The 26,531-nt window shown below is 43.6% G+C and overlaps 1 protein-coding gene across 1 annotated transcript in view; it reads right to left on the reverse strand.

Annotated features, from left to right (window-relative positions):
- Nucleotides 1-2,039: 2,039 nt before the first annotated feature.
- niban2a (niban apoptosis regulator 2a) overlaps nt 2,040-26,531 on the reverse strand; it is a 36,488-nt gene continuing 11,996 nt past the window's right edge. Inside the window, exons 3-14 of the mRNA XM_048259568.1 lie at nt 26,333-26,461; nt 25,540-25,645; nt 25,258-25,425; nt 18,453-18,568; nt 9,766-9,870; nt 9,284-9,446; nt 7,756-7,943; nt 6,455-6,610; nt 5,570-5,683; nt 5,190-5,297; nt 3,948-4,059; nt 2,040-3,504 (exon numbers count right to left, since the gene is read on the reverse strand). Coding sequence (XP_048115525.1) covers nt 2,468-3,504; nt 3,948-4,059; nt 5,190-5,297; nt 5,570-5,683; nt 6,455-6,610; nt 7,756-7,943; nt 9,284-9,446; nt 9,766-9,870; nt 18,453-18,568; nt 25,258-25,425; nt 25,540-25,645; nt 26,333-26,461 — 2,502 coding nt within the window. The 3' untranslated portion in view covers nt 2,040-2,467. The remainder of the gene's footprint in view (nt 3,505-3,947; nt 4,060-5,189; nt 5,298-5,569; nt 5,684-6,454; nt 6,611-7,755; nt 7,944-9,283; nt 9,447-9,765; nt 9,871-18,452; nt 18,569-25,257; nt 25,426-25,539; nt 25,646-26,332; nt 26,462-26,531) is intronic.

Genomic DNA, 26,531 nt, shown 5'->3' on the forward strand with positions numbered 1-26,531 from the left:
ACAATCTGTAAAATGCATAGGGAGTCAGTCATTCTACTACGAGCATCATGCGTTACAACCAAACTCTCCCTAAAAGGCTGCAGTTTGCCAGGGCTTTTCATCTCGTACAGCCCGACAGACATGCAAAAGCGGAGTTGCAAGTGTGGGTATATAGATTAGACAAGCTCTTCTACTCCTGCACCCAGCAGGTGTTTGAGTGAAGTTGTGATATGAGCTTCGGGTGACCTCATCTTGCCTTGGCCTATTTACACAACCAACGGCACCTGCCACATCTGTGTATGCGGCTCAACTGTATGCATGCCATTTTCTCACATTCTTTCTCTGGCCTGCACACATTTCTGCCTAAGACTTGCAAGGCCACCGAGAGAAAATAAATGATAAATGCTCCATCAATAAACATTATCAGGTTCTGTGAGTCTGGTGTATTGGCATCACATGAGTTGGCATGGAACAGCATGTAAGATAGAAAATGGTTCCAAATCCAAAACTTAATGTATGAAATTAGTATGAAAAGTCTGCTAATTAAGTTTGGTCCTCTGGAAACTAAAATCTAAACTGAATAGCAGAGGTAAATTATAGCTGGAATGAAAGCAAACACATTATAAACAATAAAAATAATATGATAAAAATATTTAACAAAAGAGGAGCTCTCATGTCCTTAGTACAGCATATCAACAAATGTAAAGTTTTCATAGCTACAGTAAGGTAAAAAAACTGATAATGTAACTACATACACAGTAACAAACACTAAAGCCTTTTATAGGGATTTTGTCAAATTGTCAGAATAATTTCTCTGGGAAGAACACAAATCTCCAACAATTAATTAAGAGTGGCAACCCTCTTGATGTAACACCTGCAATCATCAGGACTACCATTTCCCTACACACTGTACCAACCCTCACACCAGTGACTGGTTATGCTATATGCTAAGGCAGAAACATTCTCAGTGAATGGACCCTATTCTACATTTACAATAGATTCAGTGACTAGACAAAGTAAGAGCAGGTGACTGAGATAGAAATTGGATTTTTTTTAGTGAAACTGTATTAACTATATGAAGTGTTAAGATGATGATGATAGTCTTCTTAGTGATCTGCATTAGATACTACAATTTTTTTCAATCGCTAACAAGCGTTTACCCATACTTCGGATACTTTTTCTAAACTCTTAACACAGACTCACACCTACAAAACACAATTGGCCAAATGGATCATTTTCTTCTCAAAAAGACATTTTGTTAAATATATAAACACATCTTTCTTTGCACACACTAACTTTACCAAAACACTGGAAATCTGACTCAAAATGAAATTATTCTGTCAAAGAATAACACTTGTTTTCACTTCACAAGGTACATGCAGTCAATCAAAGTACACCAGGTTTCAAAATACTGGCTATTGTTGACATTACAAAAACTGCATAGACTTTTATGTTTCAGTTTTACAGGTATTTGCATGCAAAACATGCAATCTGCTGTTTTTACACTAAATTTCTTGGTTGGGAACTGTATGTCCACATGTAATGTTCAAAGCATTCCAGTAAAAAGCAAATAATTTTTCCCTTTACTGTTTACTACAGGAGGTTCAGTAGAAATATTGTTTACAGTATGATAGAACAGAAAAAGTTTACAGTATTGCTTACAGTGAACAAAATATCCATGAAACACACAAGAGCATTCTGAACAAAAATACAACAGCAAAAAGCCCAGATAAAAACAAAAACAAAATCACTGTATATAATCTCTGCGATCTTCAGGGTTAGGCCACATGTTTTCATAAACATCGCATCTGATATTACAGTATCCAAGGCGATGGGATAAAACCGCTTGGTAGCAGAAGCAGAGGTTTTTATACTGTATCTAAGGTTTGGAATATTGTTTTTGCTATTGTGGGATGTTGTGTGTTAACATTCGTAAATACTGCAAAAACAATCCATCATTTTGTTGGGAGGTATAGCTTGTTTGTTAAGAAAATGTAAGCATTGTGGAAATGTGTTCACTGACTGCATATTGTGTGAAAACGACATGAAATGTGTGAATGGTATGGCCACAAACGACCGATGCTGTGCTAATTGTGTTTAGAGTTTTGAAAATGTAACAACTGGTTAGACAAACGCTTGTTAGCGACTGAAAAATACCAGTTGGGCACCACCTATATACTGTGGTAGTACAAAAAGAATAATAAATATGCTTATATATTTCAAATAAGCTGGAAAATTTAAATATAAAATTACATTTTAAGCAAGGAAACATCAGAAAACCAAAACATCTATCACTGCAGGTTAAAACAGAAAAGGAAATTGAAAAGTAAACAGATGGAAATAAAAGGAAGAAGGAAACATAAAATATTTTGCTGCTGAGAAATGTGGGCAATTCCCAGGTCAACTTTGTCAGTTTAAAACAAAAAAAGGTACTGAAACAAATGTCAAAAATAACATGTCCACATCCATCCTTTGTGCTTCTGGGACATCACAGGAGAATGTCTGTTGTGTGCTCCCCGTTTTGCAGTGCTTCACTGGGGGAGGCCTCTGGCACCTGTGGCTGCCCGACCTCCAGGATGACCTCCTCGGGGTCGACCACGCTCGCTTTAACCACCTCGCCCACTGACCGGCTCTTCTCTTTCTCACGCTGCTCTTCCTCTTCCTCAACTGCCTCGTTCGTTGGCGACTGGAAGCCACTGTCGTCGTGGTGACGCGGGCTGGAATTCGAGTCAGAGTCGAGGGCAACGGCAGCGGCGTTGATCTCTGCCGGCAGCTCGGCATCTTGGTCCTCCTGCATCACCTGTGACTCCACGGCCGCCTCACTCTCCTGCGAGCTGGCTGCTGGGGTCTGTACTTCCTGTTCTTCTTCCATTTCCTGACATGAGGCGACCGCGTCTTCAGCTTCCTCTTCTGCTGTTGTTGTGGCTCCACTCTCCTCCTCCTCCTCCTTCTTCTCCTCCTCCTTCTCCTCCTCTTCTTTCTCCTCCTCTCTCTCCTCCAAAGACTCAACTCCATTAGTCAGGACGGGTCCATCTGGTTCTTCAGTGTTCTCAACCGGAACCACCATCTCCACCCCTGGGTTGATGAGAGCTCGGATCTCCTGGATACTGTCAGGGGACTTTGGCTCTGGCTCACAGAATGGCATAGTGGCCTCTATAAGGGCAGTGGTGGTGGTGGGGGACGAGGGTATGTCGAGGGACTCCGACTCCGCGTCCTCCATCATGGCCTCGCTCTCCTCCGGGATGCCCTCCACGCCGGGCACCTCCATGCAGGACTCGTAGGCCAGCGGCATGCCATCCAGTTGGATCATGGAGACCACCTGCCGGCGCTTCCTGCTACTGCCCCCTGGCCCGGCGTCCCTGAGCATCAGGAAGGAGCCGTCCTGCTCGCCGTCGCCGCCGCCGTACTCCTGGCTCCAGTCCACCGGGTTCTCCCCCAGCAGGTGCAGGTTGGGGTCACTGTTGCTCATGATGATGCTGTCTCTGTACAGGTTGTGTCTTCTCTGGACGGCTGCCTCCTTCACGGCTGTGGTCAGAGAAAAAGAAAGATTTAGTTAATGTGTAATATGCACAGTTCCATTAGTAATGGTCATTCATGACAGTCATCCGTGACTTCATGACTTAATCATTCATGATTCACTTGCATGCAAATATTAAAATAGGCAATAAATACGTTTATAACTCTGTCAGCTCAAAAGTGACATCTATAAAGATCAGTCCATCTTTGCCACAAATATTTCCAGTGAGGAATACAAATATGTTCATGGATGAGCTCTAATGCAAATCATTCTGGAAAATATCAACCAACCACTAACTTTATACATCTCATGTGTGCTGTAAAGTATTAACTCCTCAACAGTATTAACTACAAGGCAGGCAGTCATATAGAATGGACATAATCTCCCTTCAATACTTGAGCAGAATTAGGTAGGATTGCAGCAGAAGACAGAGAGGACAGTGCAAGCCTACCCATCATGATGTCCTTGGTGACAGATTGCAGCACCACCTCCTCAAACACGTTCTCCACCAGGATGAAGTGAGAGAAGTCCGCAAAGATGAGCTCCTGAAACCTCGGCAGATCCTGGGGATGAGACAGGCACACACGGTCACTGACACAGGCTGGGACATGGGACAGCGAGCGCTTCTAAAAGCAAAAGCTCATCCATGGGTACTCATGGTACCAAAGTATCCAAACATTCACTAGCCCCAACTACACTTACTTCATAATCACAATCCTCAACATAGCAGCTGGGGATAGGACTGACAGAGTCTGAGACAGAAATGAAGTGTTCAACTGAAACTTTAACCCACATTGCAGTCTTTCAGACAAGCGAAAATATTCCTGCATTTTAAACAGCAGCAGCTGAGCGGATAGTTTTTTGGTCTTTTATGCCCCCAACGTTGTCTTCAAGGCAGCGCTGCCTGGAAGGCGCTATGGTTAGGCATGGGTTAAGGTTAGGGTTAGGTATAAGTATATATACTTTTTTGATCCCGTGAGGGAAATTTGGTCTCTGCATTTAACCCAATCGGTGAATTAGTGAAACACAAACAGCACACAGTGAACACACAGTGAGGTGAAGCACACACTAATCCCGGCGCAGTGAGCTGCCTGCTTCAACGGCGGCGCTCGGTGAGCAGTGAGGGGTTAGGTGCCTTGCTCACGGGCACTTCAGCCGCAGCCCACTGGTCGGGGCTCAAACCGGCAACCCTCCGGTTACAAGTCTAGAGTGTTAACCAGTGGGCCACGGCTGCCCAAGGTTTAGGATAAGGTGCACAGTGTTGACGGTGCCAGCGCTGCCTGGAAGGCGACATTGGGAGCATAAAACACCATCAAGCATGTGGATAGCACATATAGCGACCAAAACTGGAACAGTTAACACTCATACAGGACACTCTACACCACTGTATGGAACACTAGGAGTGTCAAGAGCTATAAAAGTCACGAGACATGATATGATATACTATGCTCTTTATGTCCACCTGGACACATTATGATTTGAATATCAAATCATTATCTCAAACTGCAGGACTGCCTTGTATGGTAAGTGCAAATGAAAGTGGAACCACATCATTATAGACTGTGACCCGAGTATTTAAGAAATTCAAGAAATCATACCTGTATCAAACAGTACCTGCCCTAACAAAAATGCATCATAAAATGTTATAGTACTACCTGTACCCACAAGTGGACAGGGGGGGATATACACTTACATTGGCAAAGGATGGAGCGAGCTGCTTGAGCATGAATGGAATGATGATCTGCAGAAGTGCCTCCCTGAAGAACTTCTTGCGCACACTGCTACTGTCATAGTCGTATTTCTATAAGGAGGACACACGGCACACAGAATATCAAACGACAACAATCCAACTGCAGGCACACCCATTTTCATTTAGTTTATGATAAATATTTTACATGTTGGTCTGCCTCTAGGGCTTCTTCTACAAGATTAAAAGCGTGACATTCACTGGAGTCACATTGGGATGGCACTGTCATATAGGCGTGCAATGGTGTGTGCAGAATTAATGCATGTGCATATGTGTCCATCTATATATGTGTTTGTGGACGTGTGTGTGTGTGTGTTTATTTGTACCTTTAACACTCTGTCCTGGCAGCCTTGAATGGCCTTACACAGGTTGTCGCCTTCCTGAGACCCCAGAGTCTGATGGAACATCTGCTCAAAGGTGTACACGGCATTATCCATCTCCTAGAGGAGAGCACGAGACAAACCATTGTGTTATCATTTAATCTGATCATTAATTCATCAGTGGAGGTGAGACAAAGCAGAGGACTACACAGACTGGCATGGCATTGCCATAATGGCAGCCTTTCCCAGTTTTGGCAACCTTTTTCAATGCAATTCCCACTTTTTCCACTGGGTGTCAGCACTACCTTAACAGTACATGGACATCTGTGTCATGGGCAAAGCCTGATTCTATCTCTCAGCTGCATGCAATCCTTCAGCAGAGGTTGCGTACAGAATATCATCATCATCACCATGATCATCATTATCATCATCATCATCATCATCCTAATCTATCCCAGTGGGCTTGAATAACATCATACAGTTGCAGGCACTGCAGCTTTTGATAAACACTACGTATGACTCAATGGTGGCTCCACACTGTGCTGCTCAGTCTTATGAGAGTCACGGATTTCAAAACAGACTAGAGCTCAAAGCAGCCCATTCACTTAACATAGTAACACAGAGAGATGGATAGAGGGGATGGATAGATGAATTGATGGGCAGAGGGATGGATGGATGGATGGATGGATAGATAGATAGAGTCAACTGATGGATTGACAGAGATGGATAGATGTTCAAAGTGATGGAGGAAGAGATGAGTTGGTGGACAGAGATAGATAAAGTAAAATGATGGATGGATGGATAGAGAGATAGATGGATGGATGGACAGAGGTATGGATGGATGGATGTATAAAGTGAATTGATAGATGGAGGATGGACAGATGGACTGACCTCCCTCATGAGGATCTGGGCCCTGTGGATGAAGACGGAGGGGCTGGAGAAGTCGAAGCGCTGCTGCAGGCCGTCCAGACTCAGCTGCTCCACCTTCTCATAGCAGCTGCGCATCTTGACCGGGTGGAAGGCCAGCATGGACAGCTTCTCCATGTGCTAAACACACAGACACACACGACCACAAATACATTACATATACTATATGCGAGCAGTAAAAACAGTTTGCACAAAAAAATACTGGTACACCTGCAAATAAATATCCTGTCACATACGCAAACAATTAGCCAAATGGAATCTTAATATTTCAAATGACTATCAGAAAATTAAAACCTGAATACATTTTGTAAAACCGTAGGAAGCACATCAGTGTGCTGATGCTGTGCAGTGTACTAGATTGCAGTGCAGAAGCAAGCATGACCCTAATCCTGCTCCACTGAGCGACCCAGTCGTCTCGAGCCTTGGCTGGCGCTGAGTGGGTTAGACCAGGTCATATATGGGGAGAAGTGCTGGCACAGGGGCTGGACTGGATCAGACCGGACCATGAGTTATCCCCTGCAGCAGTCAGTTAGGGGGCTGATGGATCGGCAGTGCACAGGGCCGGCCGCTGTCTAGCTCACTGATCGATGAGTGCTGTTTCCAGGCTAGACCAGCAGGGAGAGCTGCCAGCTGCGGTGTGTCTGTGCGGACTCAGACTACCGCACGGCACCCTGGGATCAATACTGGCTACAAAGCATCTGAAGGACTCAGCATGCACAGAAAGGAGAGGAGGGGACTTTTGCCTCAGTCCTGAATTTTACTGTTTGACAGTCTAGGATTAACACTAAGTATCCTATATCAGCTAAATGCCACAGGGGTATGGTATTAGTGTGCTGAGAGGTGCTGCATGCATACATTCGCCTCAGTCATTTAATACTCTCAAAAGCAGAAAAGGTGAAATATGAAACTTCTAGTCATAGTCATTGGTCCTTTCATGTACAAAGCAGATATTAACACCAGTCCACACAGTGGTCAGTACTGCTAGGGGTGTCAGTGTTGTTTGTGTACAGGAACGTCAGTCCTACTCATCATCCTTTCCTGCAATATTTTGGTTCTGATGTTCCATACACACTGACACAAAAGCAAGGGAAAACAAAAACACACAGCAAAGGACTTTGACACACAAACATACCAGAGACTTCATCACCTGGCTCATCATAGAAAAACCAAGACTATTCTTGGTAACTTTAACCCCCTTGCCACAAACATCCCCGTCCACCCAGGGCCATAACACCCTATGTCCTGACTCCAAGTCGTGCTCTCACCTCGCCCAGCTTGTCCTTGCCTCCCTGGTTAAGCGTGTTCTTGCTGACCTCCACCACCTCCCGGAAGAAGATGTCGCGCACCTCGGCGAAGCCGCGACTGGTGGGCTCCATGAGGGCCTCCAGGATGGAGCTGATGTATGGCTGCACGCTGCCCCGCAGGAGCTGCTCCGCTCGGGGCCACACCAGCGCTGGGAGAGAGAGGGGCCGGGGGAGACATCAATAAGCATACGTGTACCAGAGGTGCATTTAAATTCACAAACATAGTCGAACATTCCAAACAGTTATCCGTGAACGTTTTGTGAACACTTGAGGTACTTTTCCGCGAACATACAGTATGTGAAGGATTACTGTTAAAATTAAATGTTTATACCATCATTCAAATTTAACATATTTACCACAAACGTTTCCTGAATTTGAATGCACCTCAGTATGTCAGTGTTCAAATATGTGGCCTGTTTCATTTCAGTGGTACTAGACACACAAAATGGTGAAGCTGAATTTACAACGGCTTAAGCTTAGGTGTTGACATACTTAGATACACACGATGACACATATGAAACAGTTACTTTGTAAACACATTTGAATTGGTCTCGATAATGTATTGCTTATGGTTAATGGATGTCACTCAAACATGAACCATGCCAATCAAACCCCATCATGAATAATGCTGTTTTGCATTTTATTGGCAATGGATATTACACTGCCAGAGTCACTAGAATGCAGTTAGGCTACTTGATTAAATAGGGAGCTAGAGACACAGAGATCAGGAGAGAGAAAGAGAGAGAGAGAGAGAGAGAAACAATAAAGAATATTAAGTGTCAGGCCTGGGAGTGTCAGTAGGCTGGCATGAAACGTGAGATTGAAAACTGAGGTTTTGAACACAATGGAAATCCTTCTTGTGCCAGGTGGCCATTCTCTCTGGTCCACACAGGAAGAAATCACGCACAAATGCCGCTCAGGGGGAAGCCTGAATGGCCCAGAAAAACGCTGATATCCAGCAAGCCAGGACGAGCTGGTTTCCTTACCACAACAACTCGATACAACCAATATCAATATCTAGACAGCCAAGCAAGCAGGTTTCCTTTGCAGAACTTCTTGTTGTGGTCTCACAATGGCACTGTTGGTTGACAATTTAGACCAGTTATTGCAAGCCAGCACTACCAGAGAGGAGTTCAATCCTTTACCTGTCTTTTCAGGACCGGTAAATCTACTATGTCTGATTATTATGTCTGACCTTCAACATGCCACATGCCACAGGTGTGTTTGGAATGTATGCAATGTTTTATATGCTGCGTGTTTATTGGCCAATGTGTTTATATTTCAACACGTATTGATTTGATTCTTTGAGTGTCCATATCAGATGTCACTCATCATATGTGAGTAGATGGTTTATTTCTGTATGTGCATAATATGACATTTATCCAACCCAGGTATTTAAGTATGATATATTAGTGTGTGTCTGTGTGTGTGTGTGTGTGTGTGTGTGTGTGTGTGTGTGTGTGTGTGTGTGTGTGTGTGGAGCCCTTACAGCGTATCTTGCCGGTGACGTGCTCTTTGGAGGTGATGATCTGGTCCATGTCTGTGCGGAGCGCAGCATCCAGATGAGGGCGCTGGGACTCACACACCTGCACCAGCGCCTCATGCCTCGCCCGCGTCTGGGACAGCACCTGCCTGTACACTGCGTCTGAGACCTACACACACACACACACACACACACACACACACACACACACACACACACACACGCACACGCACACACGCAAAACCATTACATACAGTAAGAAAAGTGTACAGATTTTTTCATGTCACATTGAATCAAAGTGAAGTGTGGCTTTTTAAGCGATTAGACATTAGAGTAGGTCTACTGGAACACAAAGGACACAAGGACAGAAGTAAAGGACCATGCTTCCCAAAGCTCAACCTATTACCCGACTAGAAGGATACTGGACTATTCATCTCCAAACACAGTTTCAACCAAAAGAGTGGAGGTCAAAGGAGGGCAGTCCTCACCAGAATCCAGTTCCTCTGTCTCTGCTGCAGTTTGCCCTTCAGCCGGGGGCCAATCGCAGTCCTCAGCTCAGGGAGCAGGGTCTCCATAACCAGGTTAGCCAGGATCTACACACACACACACACACACACACACACACACACACACACACACACACACACACACACACAGGCACACACAGGCACACACACACACACACATACACACACACATACACACACACACACACACACACACAGGCACACACACACACACACACACACACACACACACACACACACACACACAGGCACAGACACACACACACACACACATACATACAGAGGGTAAGCAATTTGTTATAAGAGCTACATTATTTGAAATTGGCACCCTTTGAATTGTTGAATTCTATTATGTTCAACATCCCACAACACTGAGTGCACCCATCCCTAATTGAGGTCATCAAGTGATGAAGAGGTGATGACATGCAAAGGGTGTGGCTCTAGATGGGGCAATGCCGTCTTTTAAAAAGGGCAACTCAAAGCACCTTTGATGTTTGAATGCAGGTGTAGGTGTGTTCAAATATTGCGTGAACATTCACGCGCGCATGTGTGTGTGTGTGTGTGTGTGCAGGGATAGGCAATATTTATGATACGTGTATTTAAAATAAATATTTTGTCATTTGTATTTTATTACTGTAAATTTAAGAAAATTAGTTTATATTTTGTATCAAAATACTTTATAGGTGTGTATTTTTGTATTTTAAAAATATTGAGATTCAGCAAGATGATCCAGTGCAAGATGAGTAATGTGTAGGTTCCTTACACACACAATACACCCCTCACACCAACCTCAAGTTTCTTGAGAACTTAACCATTAATTTCATTAGAACTTTAATTAAAAAAAAACACATAGAAACAGCTATGTGGTTCCCCTGCAACACTGCTCAAATAGTTGGCTCACATATCATCCAAATCTATGCCCATTGGCGTCAATATAACCTCATTTAGCGCTTACACAGTATCCAGTTAGTTAAAAACAACTAAAAGGGTCATGATCCTACCTGATCAACAGTTTTACACAGTGCAATATCATTCTGGGCATGCTCTGACAATATCAGAGACTTATTATCTGTGTTATATATTATATATATATATATCTGTGTTATTCTCTGTGACAGTGTACCATGAGTTTGAAGTTGTTATTGTAAGGTAATAGAACTGAATTGGGTTGCTGCATTGGATTGGGAGCCCATTCTGTGGCTCTCAGTAGGTTCAGTGGTTAATTTGTACCACTTGACAAGTTCAGTTGTGACTTTGTGAGTACATCTCTGACAGTAGGCTATGAGATGTTACAGGCAGGTCAGCATAGTTGATCTGTTGACTGTTTGCAGATTTATGGCATGCCTCATAAGCAGAGAAAAGTTGTTAAACGCTGCCCACTATCAACGGCTTCAGTGTAGTGATGAAGGAATAGATTAAATACACAGATAGGGAAGGTTTACAAAGTCATTTTATGCTCCCTTTAAAGAGTATTTTTACAAATACAAAATACAAATATACAGTATTTTATTTTGATACATGGCGTGGCTACTGAATGTTGTAGTTCATGTTGATACACTTCAAATTAAGGTATTTGATATTTTATTTGAAAATACATTTTGATGTAAATTTGCCCATCCCTGTGTGTGTGTGTGTGTGTGTGTACATGTGTGCGTATGTGTGTGTGTGTGTGTGTGTGTGTGTGTGTGTGTGTGTGTGTTTGTGCGTGCATGCATGTGTTTGTGTGTGTATATAATTAAGGTTGGCAGAGGTAGTGTTGAAACCATGGCTGACGACTAATTAGTTGCGAAACTGAGGCAAGTCAAGAGGGAAATGTCCACCTCCTCTTGCCCAACAGGGTAGATTAACTCTGATCCTTGGGAGTTCACAAGGAAATCACGGCAAACAAGTGAAGGATTTCTCAACATTGGTCAAACCACTCTCAACTACCTTTTTCACTTTCGCCACACAAACATGTGTGTGTACAGTATGTGTATCACTTCAAACAGTCATTGCTAACCTGAAGGAATACGCCAACATTTTGGAAAATGAACTCCATCAGAGTTAGATAAGATGATACCGTTCTTGTCTCTGCACATGCAGTGACTCAGTCTGACACACCCACCGTTAGCCTAGCACAGTATAGTTCATTGAGGTGGTTAGAACCAACTAGACCAGGGGTGGGCAAACTGCGGCCCGCCAAGCACTTTCATCCGGCCCGCCGAGCATTTCATTTGGTTATCAGGCTGCTCCCTATTTTTTTCCTGCGATAGAGACGACGTTAGTTAGCTTTACTGCAAACTGCTTTTCACTCTCCTTAGAGAAAATTATGTCAATGTCAAAACATCATGTTAAATAGAGATTACATCATGTTAAACTAAGTTAACTCTTAGTTATCTCCTTTGCAGCAGATCTATCTCCATTTAATTGGGAGCAGTCTGCACTCACGAGGGGGAGAGAGCCGCAGGTTCCAGCTGGCTTGTCATTGTTGATAATTGATATCTCCTTATAAGAAAGTTTTAAAAGGAAATCATGAAGGCAACAGTAGTTCCCTCTAGTGAACATTTAAAAACTGTGAGAGGGCCCAGCTGTAGGTACAGCACTAGCCATAGCCTGCTTCGGGCAGAAGATCATTGAGAAATAAACGTGAATTAAAGCGACTGTCTTAAAGCGACAGTGCACAATTTATACTTATAATTTGTTAAACAGCATAAAATTAGCAGCATTTTTAAGCAATTCATATTTTTTTAAAAAACGTTTCATACTAAATTATAGGCTATAAAAAATGTATTTTTTTATGTGTGTGTCGTGGGGGGGTTTGTTGTGTAGTTTTCAAAACCCAATGTGGCCCTTGAGCCAAAAAGTTTGCCCACCCCTGAACTAGACTATGGCTCCCCAAAGAGACAAAAGAACTCCAACATTTTCCTATTTACATTTTGTGACTAGTATAATTGCAATGTGTACAAATACCAATGTAGAATTGATTTCATATGTTGATAATAAAAAGAAAAGGTTTTTTAGAATTTTCACAGATGCAAGTGTAGATTTGCAAACTAAAACATTTGAGATAAATTTAGTTACTGTAGGAGACTGCAATGGCAGGCCAGGAATGGTAATACATGTAATTTAACTAGCTGTCATCTATTACCTGAAGCTCATTAGGGTTTTATAATGAGGTGACAGAATTGCATGCACACAGACACACACGCACACACGCACACACACACACACACACACACACACACACACACACACACACTTTCATACCCACACAAAGCCACAAAGCACAAAGTCAGACAACAGAAAGGGTGATGGATTGTTTTCCATATGGTCTTCATTACCCTCATACACACTCACAAAGATGCCCACACACCAGGGCTGTAGTCAAGACCACCTTTGTCGAGTCCAAGACAAGTCCAAGACCAGGACTAGTCGAGACCAAGTCAAGACCGAGTCCAAAGAGGTTCGAGTCCAAGACAAGACCGAGTCCAAAAGGGTTCGAGTCCGAGTCAAGACCGAGTCCAGGATAGGAAAAAAAGTCTTGTGCATGACAGTATCAAGACAATCATTTTGGGTTATTATTATTATTATCTAAAAGCAAAAACAGTGTGAACACACCCAGGATTTGTAAGTGTAGCCATTCCCCTTCTCCAATATTATTATAGGGCTGTCAAATGATTCAAAATATATATTTTGAAATGAATTAATCTCGATTAACCTTAATGAAAAAGTTCCTAAAGACTAAAGCTTCAACATAAATCACAAAATGAATGAGTAACCACAAAGGTAAAAGTAAAACACTTTTATATTATTTAAATGATAATACTGACACAGTAATTGTGTTTTAAGTATTAATTTCTTAAGAAATACTACACATATGATGCTGTTTAACTCATTTGTAAATGGTGCACTGTTACTTTAAGCCCATTGTGTACGTTCTCATAATGATTTTTTTTTTACCAGCTCCATTGAAATATAGCCTATAGCTAGTCCACAAGCTCTAATATTGTTTTGTACCACATGTATTGTACAATATTAACAATGATAAGCATGATATTAAGTTGGTATAAACAGTTTTCATTCCTTTGGAAATAGAAGCATGTAATGACATGATGCTAGCTAGACATTTTCAGTTTGCAATTAAAAGTGAATGATGAGCCTGAACCAGTCACCTAGCTATCTGAATGGAATGTGTTTCAATCGGCATAATATGTTAGCTTCATGTAAACAAATTATTGAAGACTTCAAGACTCACCAGTTCCATTACACAAAGGCAAAGACAACTCTTCATATTTTTGTCCATTTTTCAAATCACAGTGAGTGCAGCCTACATACATGTTTATAACTGGTCAGTAGTGGAAATCGGATAAATCCATAATCTCCTCTAACCTCGTTTTTTGTTGCCTTCCTTTTATAAGTTTCTTATATTAAAAAGGAGATATCAATTATCATCAACAACGACAAAGCCAGCTGGAGCCTGCCAATCGTTTTCTCTCCTTCTCAGGTAATGCGTTCAGGCCAGCTCTTAATTAAATGGGTAGCATACGTTCAAGTAGGATCTTAATGGAGAGGAGCCGAAAAAAATATCATCTTTATGTAACTGTTGCAGTTGGTGCATTTTGACATTGTAAACGTTATCTAACAAGAGTGAAAAGCAGTTTGCAGTAAAGCTACTATTTGGCTAAATGTTGGTTCCTCTTTATCTTCAGCTAACTCCACAGACAGTAAAATAAACTCTCAGGCTTGCGGTTTTAGGTTTTGCGGCTTCCGTTACGTGACATCAGCCCCCCACAAAGGTAAACACTATTGAGTTAATATTTTGTAACGCATTATGTATTTCAAAATGAATCGCGGCGATTAACACGTTAATGTTGATGGCCCTAAAGACACCTGGACTCGGTCGAGGCCAAAAGCCATATTTGGCAAGACCAGTGGCCGAGACCGAGACAAGACCAAGTCCAAATACTAGTGAGTCCGAGACAAGTCCGAGACCATAGAAAAACGGTCTCGAGTCCGGACTCGAGTCCAAGACCGGACTCGAGTACTACAGCCCTGCCACACACTAATGTATTTTTCGTCCCTGGTTAAAGTCACCTTAACTTCACCTGCATTACATTAATCTCACCTGAAGAAGCTCAGACTTAAATATACACATACACACACATTTCTATTTACATTCCCTTCCTTAAACAAACTCTTGGGCATTTAGGGTCAAGTGTGTGATGAATTACGACAGCATGTTAACATACAGACATATGCATACATTAACTTTAAGCACACATTCCAAACACACACATACACTTATAGTTTATAATAGGCATTTAAGGTGAGTGGTCTGTGTGTAAAAACGTGTGTGTGTGTGTGTTGGTGTGTGTGTGTGTGTGTGTCTGTGTCTGTGTCTGTGTGTATGCATTTGTGAGTGTGTGTGTCTGTGTGTGTGTGCATACGTGTGTAAGTTATGACTCCATCTTAAAGTGAGGCGTAATATAAACAGCACAGTACTGGGCAGGATGTTTGCCTATTGAAAGCAGCTCTTGAGGTGAACAGAGAGGTGTATTGTGTGGAGGTGAGGGTTAACTACTGCAAAACAAACTAGGCCTGGCTTCAAGATATTATCACCACTAACTGTCATCAGCAAACATCATACGTAACACAGAGGCCTTCACATAACTGTGGGCCAGTGAAGTTCTGCAAAAGAACACACACACGCACACACGCACACACACACACACACACACACACACTATCATATACTATAAACATGTAATCCACCATGAACCTCACCGTGATCTAATAGCGCATATAATAACATGCCATACTACAACATGCTACATTTGTCACTATTACTCTGCCATGGTATTCTATTCATGTTAAAGCACCTTGATGATCAGTCATTTGCTCACAATGCCAGTGCAGTTAAAGGATCTCCCTTCTCAACACACAGAGCAGCACCCACAAAAATCTATCCCTCGCCCAGTTTCCTTGGTAACAGCACGGGGTAGGGGAGCAGCCAGGTGTGCGCTGACAGGGCACCGAGGCCAGGAAGAAAAACAGGAAGAAAACACACGGCCAACACCTCACAGCCATAACACGCGCCTCTACAGGGGTGTCTCTCTCAGTCTGTGTGTGTGTGTGAGGGTGAGGGTGTGGGAGAAACTACTCTTCCTGTACCCCTCCCCAGGCTGTCTCAATCAATCAGCACAGTGTTTTACACACACACACACACACACACACACACACACATACACTCACACTCACACTCACTCACACCAGGGAGCCCAGTGGCTGATTTTGTACTGTATACCATACAATTCTAAAATTCTAAAAATAAAAATCTGACTTCAGAAATGAAAACCAGCCTAAAAAAAAAGTGTAGAAAAACTAGCATGACTCATTGTTCCCATTGTATTTTAATGGGGGTGGAGGCGAGAGACACTTAAACAACCTGCTCAGAGACCAGCCCATGCGGATCAAACCTGTGGTTGTATGCAAAAGAGCCTCAAGTATGCGGGCATGAGTGTGGGTTACGTCTGCAGCGCAACTCTTTCACTCCACCATCACACGAATAGTATGGGCCACAAAACCCTCTTAATAAACATCAACTTCCACCTCATGAACCTCAATGAGCGTCCATAAAGACCTGGAGTTCCTGGAGGGTGGCCTCTGGGGTGCGATGGTGTCAGGTAGTGTCAGATAAAGAGTACACCTGACATCACTGCAGGTTAAGCCCAGCCAGTCAAATGATTGAGATCAGGTGCGCTCTTGATCCGCTGGAATGCCGCCACACTGGCCTACAGACTTAAGAGGCATATTTCAGTGCATGGTAGGCATAAAGCGATCTCCACACACAGGCAGACACTCACACACACGCGTGCACACACACACACACACACACACGCGCAAACACACACAAATGCAAACATAAACACACACACACACACACACACACACACACACACACACACACACACACTCTACTCTACTCATCATCAGTTTGAGGTCAGTCAGGTTATTGTCCCCCTGTTAGCTCACAGCTTATGGAGGTTGCGTCACTGTGTGAGAATGTGAATGTGAGAGCACAGAAAGAGAAAGAGCAAAGGAGGAGAGGAGGAGAGGAGGGGTGGGGTGGGGGAGATGTAATGACTCATCATGAAAGCCTAATAAGAAAAGGTCCGTTTGACACTAACAATGGACACACACATACACACACACACACAAAACCGTAAACTGCCAAACACAACACTAATATGGCAGCCCTTGTCATATTGGATGTCAAACACCCACTCACACATTTCTTGTCAAAGCATCACATAGCATCAGACTCACACAGCATAAACCTGTGACACTTGAGACTTGAGACTTGAGTCTCTTACCTAACCAAGGATCACAGGTAAATGATCACCTGAGTGACAGACAGGCCTCTTCCCATCTTACCCTATCCCTCACTTCCCCTCTCTTCTTCTCCCCATCTTACTCTATCCCTCACTTCCCCTATCTTCTTCTCCCCATCTTACCCTATCCCTCACTTCTCTTCTCTTTCTCTCTTTTCATGCAATCTATCCCTCTTCTCTCTGCTGCAAACTATCCATTTGCATTGCATTCACACACACACACACACACACACACACACACACACACACACACACACACACACACACACACACACACACACACACACTTGCAGGCTGTTTTTGTGTTTTTGTGCGGCCTGGACTACTTCCCACCTGCACCAAACACTGACCCAGTGCAGACGGAGACAAAGTGCGAATTCAGCGCATTCAGAGGAAACTCCACCCAAAGCAGGCAGAGGAGAAAGAGAGAAGGAGAGAGGGAGGGAGGGAGAGAAGGAGAGAATGTGTAAGGCCAGTAGTCTCATGGGCACACAGCAGCTGTCTCTGAGGGAGGCTCTAAGGACCGCTCTTACCTGCATCCACTCCAACATACACACACACACACGCACATGGACGCATACACAAAGACAAAAAAAAGTACACAGTCCAAGAGCTAACACTCAAATTCCATGTGGGTTCTACCAAAGTCCTTTTAGGTAAGTCCCTCCACTTGGCGGCCATATACCAACGTTTTATGGGCACTCATCGGGCACAGTCTTTGAGTCGAACTGCGCGTGCGCAAGGCTTCACGACACCAATCTTGCTCCAGCGGCGAGATCACAATACATGATTGGCACGATGTCTTCACAACACACCACATGATTGGCTCAATGTATTCACATGTGGACGTTTTGCAGAGGAAGGGGATATGTGTAGACAACGGACATATTGGCGTGACAAACTAGCCCCATGCATTTCTATGGAGTATTTTTTGAGTGCTGTGTCTCCACATTAGAAAGTCTCTGGTTCTACTCAGATGACTGTGCCACTCCAAGCCAAGGGAAATAACATGGATAAATGGACTTTCATGGAGGGGTATGAGGAAATAAACTGAAATATGTGGGACACTGCCAAGATACCTTTCCGGTTTCTCGAAGAGTGCTTTTTGTACATATCTTCTTACATTTGCATTTGACAACAAAATCCATTGGTGCTATTTATTAAAATAAATCCCACCCGATCCTATTCTGGTAGACTGGTGATGTGTTTTGCTTTTTCAACCCAAAATGTGCCATGATTGCTGACACATGCCAGTCGAGTGCCCCGAGTTCCTCTCACCTGAGCGGGCTCCCCACACATCATGTCCCAGGTGCCGTAGTGGCCTTTGGACTGTCTGTAGAGCCTCAGTGCATCTGTGAAGGCTGGGGTCTGCACTGTGGACTCCTCGGAGAGACCTACATGGGAGGAGAGAGAGAGAGAGAGAGAGAGAGAGAACATTCATCAAAAAAACAGTAGGGGTCAGAAGTAAATCGAACTGTGATCTGTAATTCAGAGAGTGCTTTAAAAAAAACCTCTTCTCTCACTAAGAGGAGTGTCAGAGACAAACATCAATGAAAAAGCATAGAAAATTCCTCAGGCCTACTACTATTGGCGGTGGATAGCAAGGTTCCCCGTTCACTGTTAAGCACTATATAAATGCAATGTGTTGTTGACGTGTTGTAGTATGTCTTATGTAATGTTTCATTATTAACACACAATGGCTCAGGGTAGTAATATAAGTGCTGTAATTATTCTACACCAAATCTGTGTAAAATGTTTTTCTACACCTTGTGTTGACATGTTGTAAACACCAAGTCCTTGGTCACTTCCTGTCCAGTCCAGGAATGCAGGCAGAGAGGGTTAAAGCGGAGCTAGTAATCAAGGATCTTTGATGCAGGTCTGTTAGTAAGGGTCTTATTCAGGCACAAACACACAGACTCAGACACTGACTCAGACACAGCAGTGCAACAGTGCATAACAATACAACCAGGAAGTGATCTGTAAAGTCACACCGTTCAGAAAAGGAATTTCCAGTTACCATGGTAACCCAAGGCTGCCCAGCCCAGCCACAGAGATCATAGAGTAAAAGGGAGTCTTCATGTACAGGGAACATTAAGAACCACTCATTGAGGATCAAGTAGCACAAACCAATGCCCTCAAATAAAGGGAATTCACTACTGGAAAAACCCTAACTGTGTGTAGGAAGGTAATATTCAATAAAGACTGACCATCCTTTGTTCATCCTTTGGGTGTAGGCCTACATAATTGGGCATGCACTCAATTTTGAACTGATATAACAACACTAATATGGTATATGGTAATATAAACTGGTAAGCAATAATTTGATTGGCTCCCCACAGCGGCATTATCTGTAGTCAGACATTCCCTGAGACTGTCCCCTCATTCCAGTCTTCTGTGGCCCGTGGTGACATCTGCTAAACAAGCACCAGGCCACTGTGCCAGTTTGGCAGCAGCTTTAGCGCCTGGAGTGCTTCCTCCCAGATATAGTCAATGGGAGCACAGGCCTAAGACGAACAGAAAGGGTTGAATCAGCACGACTGAGTACACATGAGCGGGTGTATGTCGACATGGTGAAATGCACGCACACACACAAACACACACACACACACACACACACAGAGACACATAGACACATCACACAAACATGCACACAATCACAGACAAAAACAAAAAGTGTATGACATATCAGATGCCATCCTGTGGTTTACAGGATGTGACGAGCCAGGCTGAAGCTAAAGCTCACATTAAGGCATGCAGGAAATGACTGGTCAGAGGTTGCAAAGACCTAGACAAACACACACACACACACACACACACACACACACACACACACATACACACACAGGCACAGAGGCACAGAGGCACACAGCGGTCAGCTGGTCCCATGTCAACAACAACGGAAAGACCGCTGACTGATTGGGTGTAGTGTATATTTGGGACTGAATGCGTGTGTATCAGCAGATATATCAGGGTGTAATTGTGAATATTTTTTAGGTAGGGATAACAATGCAATGCTAATTATTGTGGAAAAACAAACTATGTAAGGTTCCTAGAAGAAAACAATGGATGGTGACAATTCTGCAACAATCAAGCGTTGAAGTCTTATGTGGGGGAGATTCAGCCATGATGTGATCCACTCAGTGTGACAAAGACAGGAAGTGAACCAGCGGAGGGTGGGGGGATCCCACAGGAACAGGAAGTCCAGACGTCCCAAGCCAGATGGAGACAGGAGGATGAGGGGATGAGAGAAAGGGAAAGTGATCATGTCTGCCTGACTGGGGGAAGGGAAAGAAAGAAAGAGGGAAAAAAAGAGAGAGCAAACAAGAAAGAAAGAAATATGGGAAAATGTTGGGCAAAAGTGAGAGTGGGGGAACTTTTAAAAAGATGGAGAGAGAGCAGGGTTATTTTTTTCCGCTTGGCATCTGCCCTCGTGAGAGTATTTTTGGCTGCAGAGTCCCTGGCGTAGAGAGCTCCAGCTCTGCAGATTTGTTTTATGGTATTTCCTCTCTCCATGTCGTTTCACTTATTTGTAGAACTTTTGGTCAACCACATTTACTATATTTGCGTGCTAATGTGCCTTGATGTATATTATGGTAAATATTCCCCATATACATACATTGGTCTATTCCAAAAGACTATAAATATTACTGAGAGCATGTGCTATCAAAACAAACAAACTTTGTGTTAAGTTTTGTTTTTGGCATCCAGAACAATGGGCTTAGTTTTTGTATAGGTCTACTGGATATTGTTTACAAGACCTAATTCTGTGCATTCGCTCACTGTATGCACATACACATTCACTACTTTTTGCATTTGCAGCTTGTGTGTGTGTGTGTGTGTGAATTAAAGTGCTGCTGATGTGTGTGTGTGTGTGTGTGTGTGTGTGTGTGTGTGTGTGTGTGTGTGTGTGTGTGTGTGTGTGTGTGTGTGTGTGTGTGTGTGTGTGTGTGTGCATGTGTGTGTGTTTGTTCCCATGCCTCAGGGAACTGTGGGTATAAATCCGTGGGGAGCGATCGGGCCACAGATTCGGTGCGCTGGGCAGCAGCTGGGTATAAATAGCACATGTGGTTGTGTTTAACATGCTTCTGGCTCTCGCGTCCTCCCTGGCAAACGGCACAGCTCCCTGGCTCCACGCTACTCCTGAGAAAGCCACCCCTCTTCCCAAGGACTTCCCTGCTTTCCAAGTGTGTGTGTGTGTGTGTGTGTGTGTGTGTATATGTGTGTGTGTGTGTGTGTGTGTGTGTGTGTGTGTGTGTGTGTGTGTGTGTGTGTGTGTGTGTGTGTGTCCGACATCAAAGCAACCTCTGAGTTTGAGAAAAAGAGTTTACGGTGTTCCTGTTGTGTCTGCTGTGTATCTACAGCATAGCTGCAGCCTTAGAAGTACTGTACGGCTGTTTCACAGTTTTTTTGTTCCGATGCTACAAAGTCAAATTCCAACATCAAAAGTTGCAGCTTTAGTCATTAAAAGTGTGTGTGTGTGTGTGTGTGTGTGTGTGTGTCTGTACCTTCTACCAGTCTGGTCTGAGTGATTATACTGCACAGAACACATTTGACTATTTGTAAAAGTTGCAAAACGCTTTTACAAATTCTATTATGAGACAGAAGTCTGACTTGACCAAACTACGCACAGCATATAATCTTCACCCTAAAACACCTGACCGAAGGTATGCAGCTCTAAACCCTGAACAAGCCCCGGGAGGCAACCAGCACTATGAACCCCAACCACAGTACGGGAAGTGCCTATGACTTCAACTACCTACAGAAGCAAAAATAGGAACCTAACCACAGTTATTCAGCCGGAAGAAAATATTCAGTACGTCCAATAGGGAAAACGCTGATGAAAAAGATAAAAGATGACTTGACAATGCACCTAAATGCCCAATACCCACAGATTTGCATGAAGCTGGCTGCACCTATTGGCTGGCTCCTCTTACCACTGTCCTTTTGCATGACATGTGTGCCATCTCTGCTGCTTCTCCTTTTACCTCTTGCATTTCTATTCTCTCCTTGCCCTTGTGCATATTTAAGACACATTCCTTTCCTTCATCTCTTTTCACAAGTGGGCTCTCCTCTGGAACACTGAGGGGCAACAGCAGCATAGCTCTGAGGGAGGAGAAAGCTGATCGGTCAAAAGACTCCTCAAAATGGAGCCAGTGTCCCCATAGAGCCTGGTCTTCCCCAGACACACACACACACACACACTGGGCCTGTTGTGCTCCTGCTGGATGTGCTCTCCGCTTGGGTGAATGTGCTCCTGGGTTACAGTGACCCCCCACACACACACACACACTGTTCCTCTCCTCTCCCTTTTCTTTCATCTCACTACGCTCCCTTCTTTTCCTCGCTCTTTCTCTTCCTCCAAGCTCGGCAAAAGCAGAACTGGAAGTACAGAATTCAGCTAGCATGACATATAAGCCTTCTCTTCCTCTCACTGTGTACATTCATCATACACAGAGAAAACACGGTCACACCCTATTCACTTCAGTCCACCATACCATTGAATACAAACTATATACAGTACGTACTGACCCGGTAAATAAAAGGTAAAAGATAACAATAAAAGCTTTAAAAGTCCTTACGTAGGTGGTCAAAGCAATTTGTAACCGCTAATTCTGTCAAGATTCTGACTAGATATGCAGGGCTCAGTGCCAGACCTCCAGATCACCAGGGCCAGGTGGCGTGTCGTCGCTAATATGACTCACCGACGCCATCATTCATCAGCATTTATGCAATGACAAAATCAAAGCACTCCAAAAAGTGGTATGATGGTGTTTCACACACACACACACACACACACACATATACACTCCATGTGAGTCTGTGGGTAGTGCCAGAGTGGGCGGAGGTGAGAGGATGAGAGGAGCCTCTGCTATCTCACAGCCGTATCCCCCCGTCAGAGCAGGGCCTGATGGGGGATGTCTGGTTTGCCTCAAGCAGACCGAGAACAAGGCTCCGTAACGCATACTAAAAAAGAATGACCGAAGAGAGAAATCAGACAGTGGGTCCGAAATAGAGGAAGAGAGAGGGGGGGGCATTTTATCCTCCTTGAGATGAAAGGACTGACTCTGTCCTCAGGAGAGGACCTGTGAAAAGAAGGAATGAAGTCAGATGGTGTGTTTAGTGTCCACATCTGACACGGAGCAGATGGCAGCCAAAGCCACACTGGACATTTATCACCTTGCTTTAAGGCTTTCATTAAATGCAATCCCCTGGAGTTAGCATGGAGCTATTCTTTAAAAGCTATTCTTTAAAAGTCCATGCTGAAGTTGACTGCAGGGCTCGTAAGTGTATTTCATCAGGTAGGCATGGCAACAACAAAAGACTGAGAACAAGGGGAGGGAATCAAAGACCAAAGGAAACACATAAGGGAATGCACATTTTAAAAATGAAAATAAATACATTTTCACAGCATTGTTGTAGCCACTTCCAATGACAAGTCATCCTCAAACAGAGAAATGCCCAGTATACTGCTCTTGTCATCTTTCTGTTATGACCACTATTACATCATGGAGGACTATCTGTTGTTCTTAGTAACAGTAACTCCAGCCCAGAAATGCTTTTGGGATATGTATGTTTGACTTAATACTGTTTATATTTTAAAAAAGAAGACCGTTACATTGCTCGACTGAAGTGTACAACACTCCTACAACATTAAAGGACACAAAGACAAAACACTACATGTCATCACCTTGTGATATCCATGTATCTTGTGATATACATGTTCCAGATCCATTTCTTAACTGGTCATTTAAACATACACAGCACTTTTGGTCAGAGTGTGTTATGGGATGGTGTTGACATGTGGTTGGGGATGAGCAATGCTGGTGACCACTGATGAAGCTATTGACTGCACTGCTTTTTCTGCATCAGATCCCAGAGAGCAAGTCTGGACTTGTGAACTTCTATTTAAAGGCTTACACAAGATTAAACACTCTGATTGTTTCAGTGTGATTATCCAGGTAATGACAGCACCAAACTCAGGTCTTTATAACTATAGCAGGGATATTAGATCAAATTGAGCTCCTCTTTGTTCTGTCATAGAGAATATAGGTCCACATAAACCCAGCTGGCAGCAAGCGCACAATAAATGGGAATTTATTCATCTGGAAACCTGACACCATAATGCAGGGCCAAGCCCTTCAACAACACACTTCACAGGATACCATTTGAGTTTGATTAGCATTGCAAACACCCAGAGGGAGAGGCTTCCAATCTTGAAGCTCACCGATACACACCACTTTTTGAAATGGAATCATGTCTATTGAAAACTTGACATTGAAAACAACTGACTGCTCTGCTAACTACTGATATTTCACACTCGTAGTCCAACACACAGTCCAGCACGTGGTGCACAAGTCTGGAATGTTCCAGAAATCCCAGCGATACTGTTGTAAAGCATAGTATTTAATTCATGGACATTAATTTGTGGTAATATTGTTGGAGTCCCGTGTGACTGCAATATGGACGTTAGCTTGCATAAGACAGGTATCACTGTCAAAAATAACATCTTACATGGGAAGTGTTGAGCACAGCATTTTGGTTTCAGGTGAAAACTTACAACTACAACCTGTTGGACTAAATAGCGCTTCAGACGACTTGCATCTGTCTGACCCCTTCAGTAAGCTCCTGAAAAGTAGGTTCACACTCAGTATTGAGTTACTGGGAGCGTTTTCTAGACGTCGCTAAAAGGCAAACTCATTTCAAAGGCATCCAAACTTTCACGCTATGACACACACCTCACATGCCCTTGTCTGTTTTCAACAATAGGCAGTGATGCAAAAGATGAGTAATTGGCGAGGGTGTGGCCTGTGCCACTCTGAGTGGGTGTGCCTGTGAGTTTGGTAGAAGTCTACAAAAACAACAATCAACAGTGAATAACTTAGAAAGGGTTTGCTCAACATTAACCACTACATGTGAGATTACAGGTAGACGGTGAATGTAGTGTATGCATTACTATGCTCATATGCACGTGTGTAAAAGAGGCAGTCAGACACTTGTCAGACAAGTGTGTGTGTGTGTGTGTGTGTGTGTGTGTGTGTGTGTGTGTGTGTATGTGTGTAAGAAAGAGTGAGATGATTCTCACCGTTGTTTGCATGTCTGACACAATCCTGGAGGACAGCGTGCCACTTGGTGTGTTCCTTCTCTGTCATGACGCAGAAGTAGTGATGACGCGCATAGGGGTGCCACAGGATCAGTGGGTACTCAGATGGACACTTGAGGAATGGTGAGCTGCTTGCTTTAGCTTTCACGCCTAAATAAACACACACACCCACACACACACGAACAGTATGTATCAAAACATATTCGAGCATGACCATCACTGTGTGTGTGTGTGTGTGTGTGTGTCTCCTCCTTCCTTCCTCACCAGGCAGGCTGGTGTTGAGTAGCTCCAGGTACTCCTCCATAGAGTGCAGGGCTCTGTATCCAGCGCAGTTGATGGTCTCCTTGGGATGCAGGCCTCTTTCATGGCCCTAAAAGGAAGTCGAGGATGACAAAGTTAAGATTGTCCCTCAAACGCAAAACTAAACTACCTAAAAACAACTACCTCTTTAGAACCACACACACTTTACACTTTTGCCAATGCAGGGCTGGCTAGCTATACATCTAGAAGTTGACATAGTTTTATATCCAAAAATCTATGGGCTAGGCCAGGCTACACAGAAACCACAACTGAACAGCACTGTACACAAAGCGTTATGTGCCAGAGAAAAATAGAACAGATCTATATATTTGTCTATGTCTATGGCGCATACGCACTGCTCTCAGGGGGGTATTCCAAGTACGTGGTTTAATGATAAACCTGGGTAAGTTAACTCAGAGTAAGTGGTAAACCTCCTACAACAAGAGCCGCATTGTTTTGTTAGGAGAATGAAGCCATATAGCTCTTGTATTTGGAGGTTTACCACCTACTCTGAGTTAACTAACCCAGGTTTGTCACTAAACCACGTACTTGGAATACCCTCCAGGTCTGGTGTGGCCAGTTCCATTGATCATAATGGCATTCTTGGCATTTACTGTATAATGGCATAAAGCACATTCTTGCAGCATAAGCAAACATTCCGCTTCAGCAGAGGTTTAAGTGTAGCCTGGCCGTCAGTGTATTGTTTCCTTTCACTGGTCCGTTACTTGTTTGTAATGTCGGCATTGTGTTCCGTCACCTGTTTGTTTTCAAAGAGAGCGATGTTGTAGGTGTCGTCCACGTAGAGGAAACGATGACGCCATTTCTTATTCTCTTCCAGGTACTTGTAGAGACTCCCAGAGAAGATGCACTTGTCCTTCAGCGGATCCTGAGGCAAGATGACTCATAGTCAGTGACAGCACTAGCAGTTAGAGCACCACTTACAACACAGATAGAGC

The sequence above is a fragment of the Alosa alosa genome, chromosome 12, assembly GCF_017589495.1.
Source record: "Alosa alosa isolate M-15738 ecotype Scorff River chromosome 12, AALO_Geno_1.1, whole genome shotgun sequence".
Lineage (NCBI taxonomy): Eukaryota > Metazoa > Chordata > Actinopteri > Clupeiformes > Clupeidae > Alosa > Alosa alosa.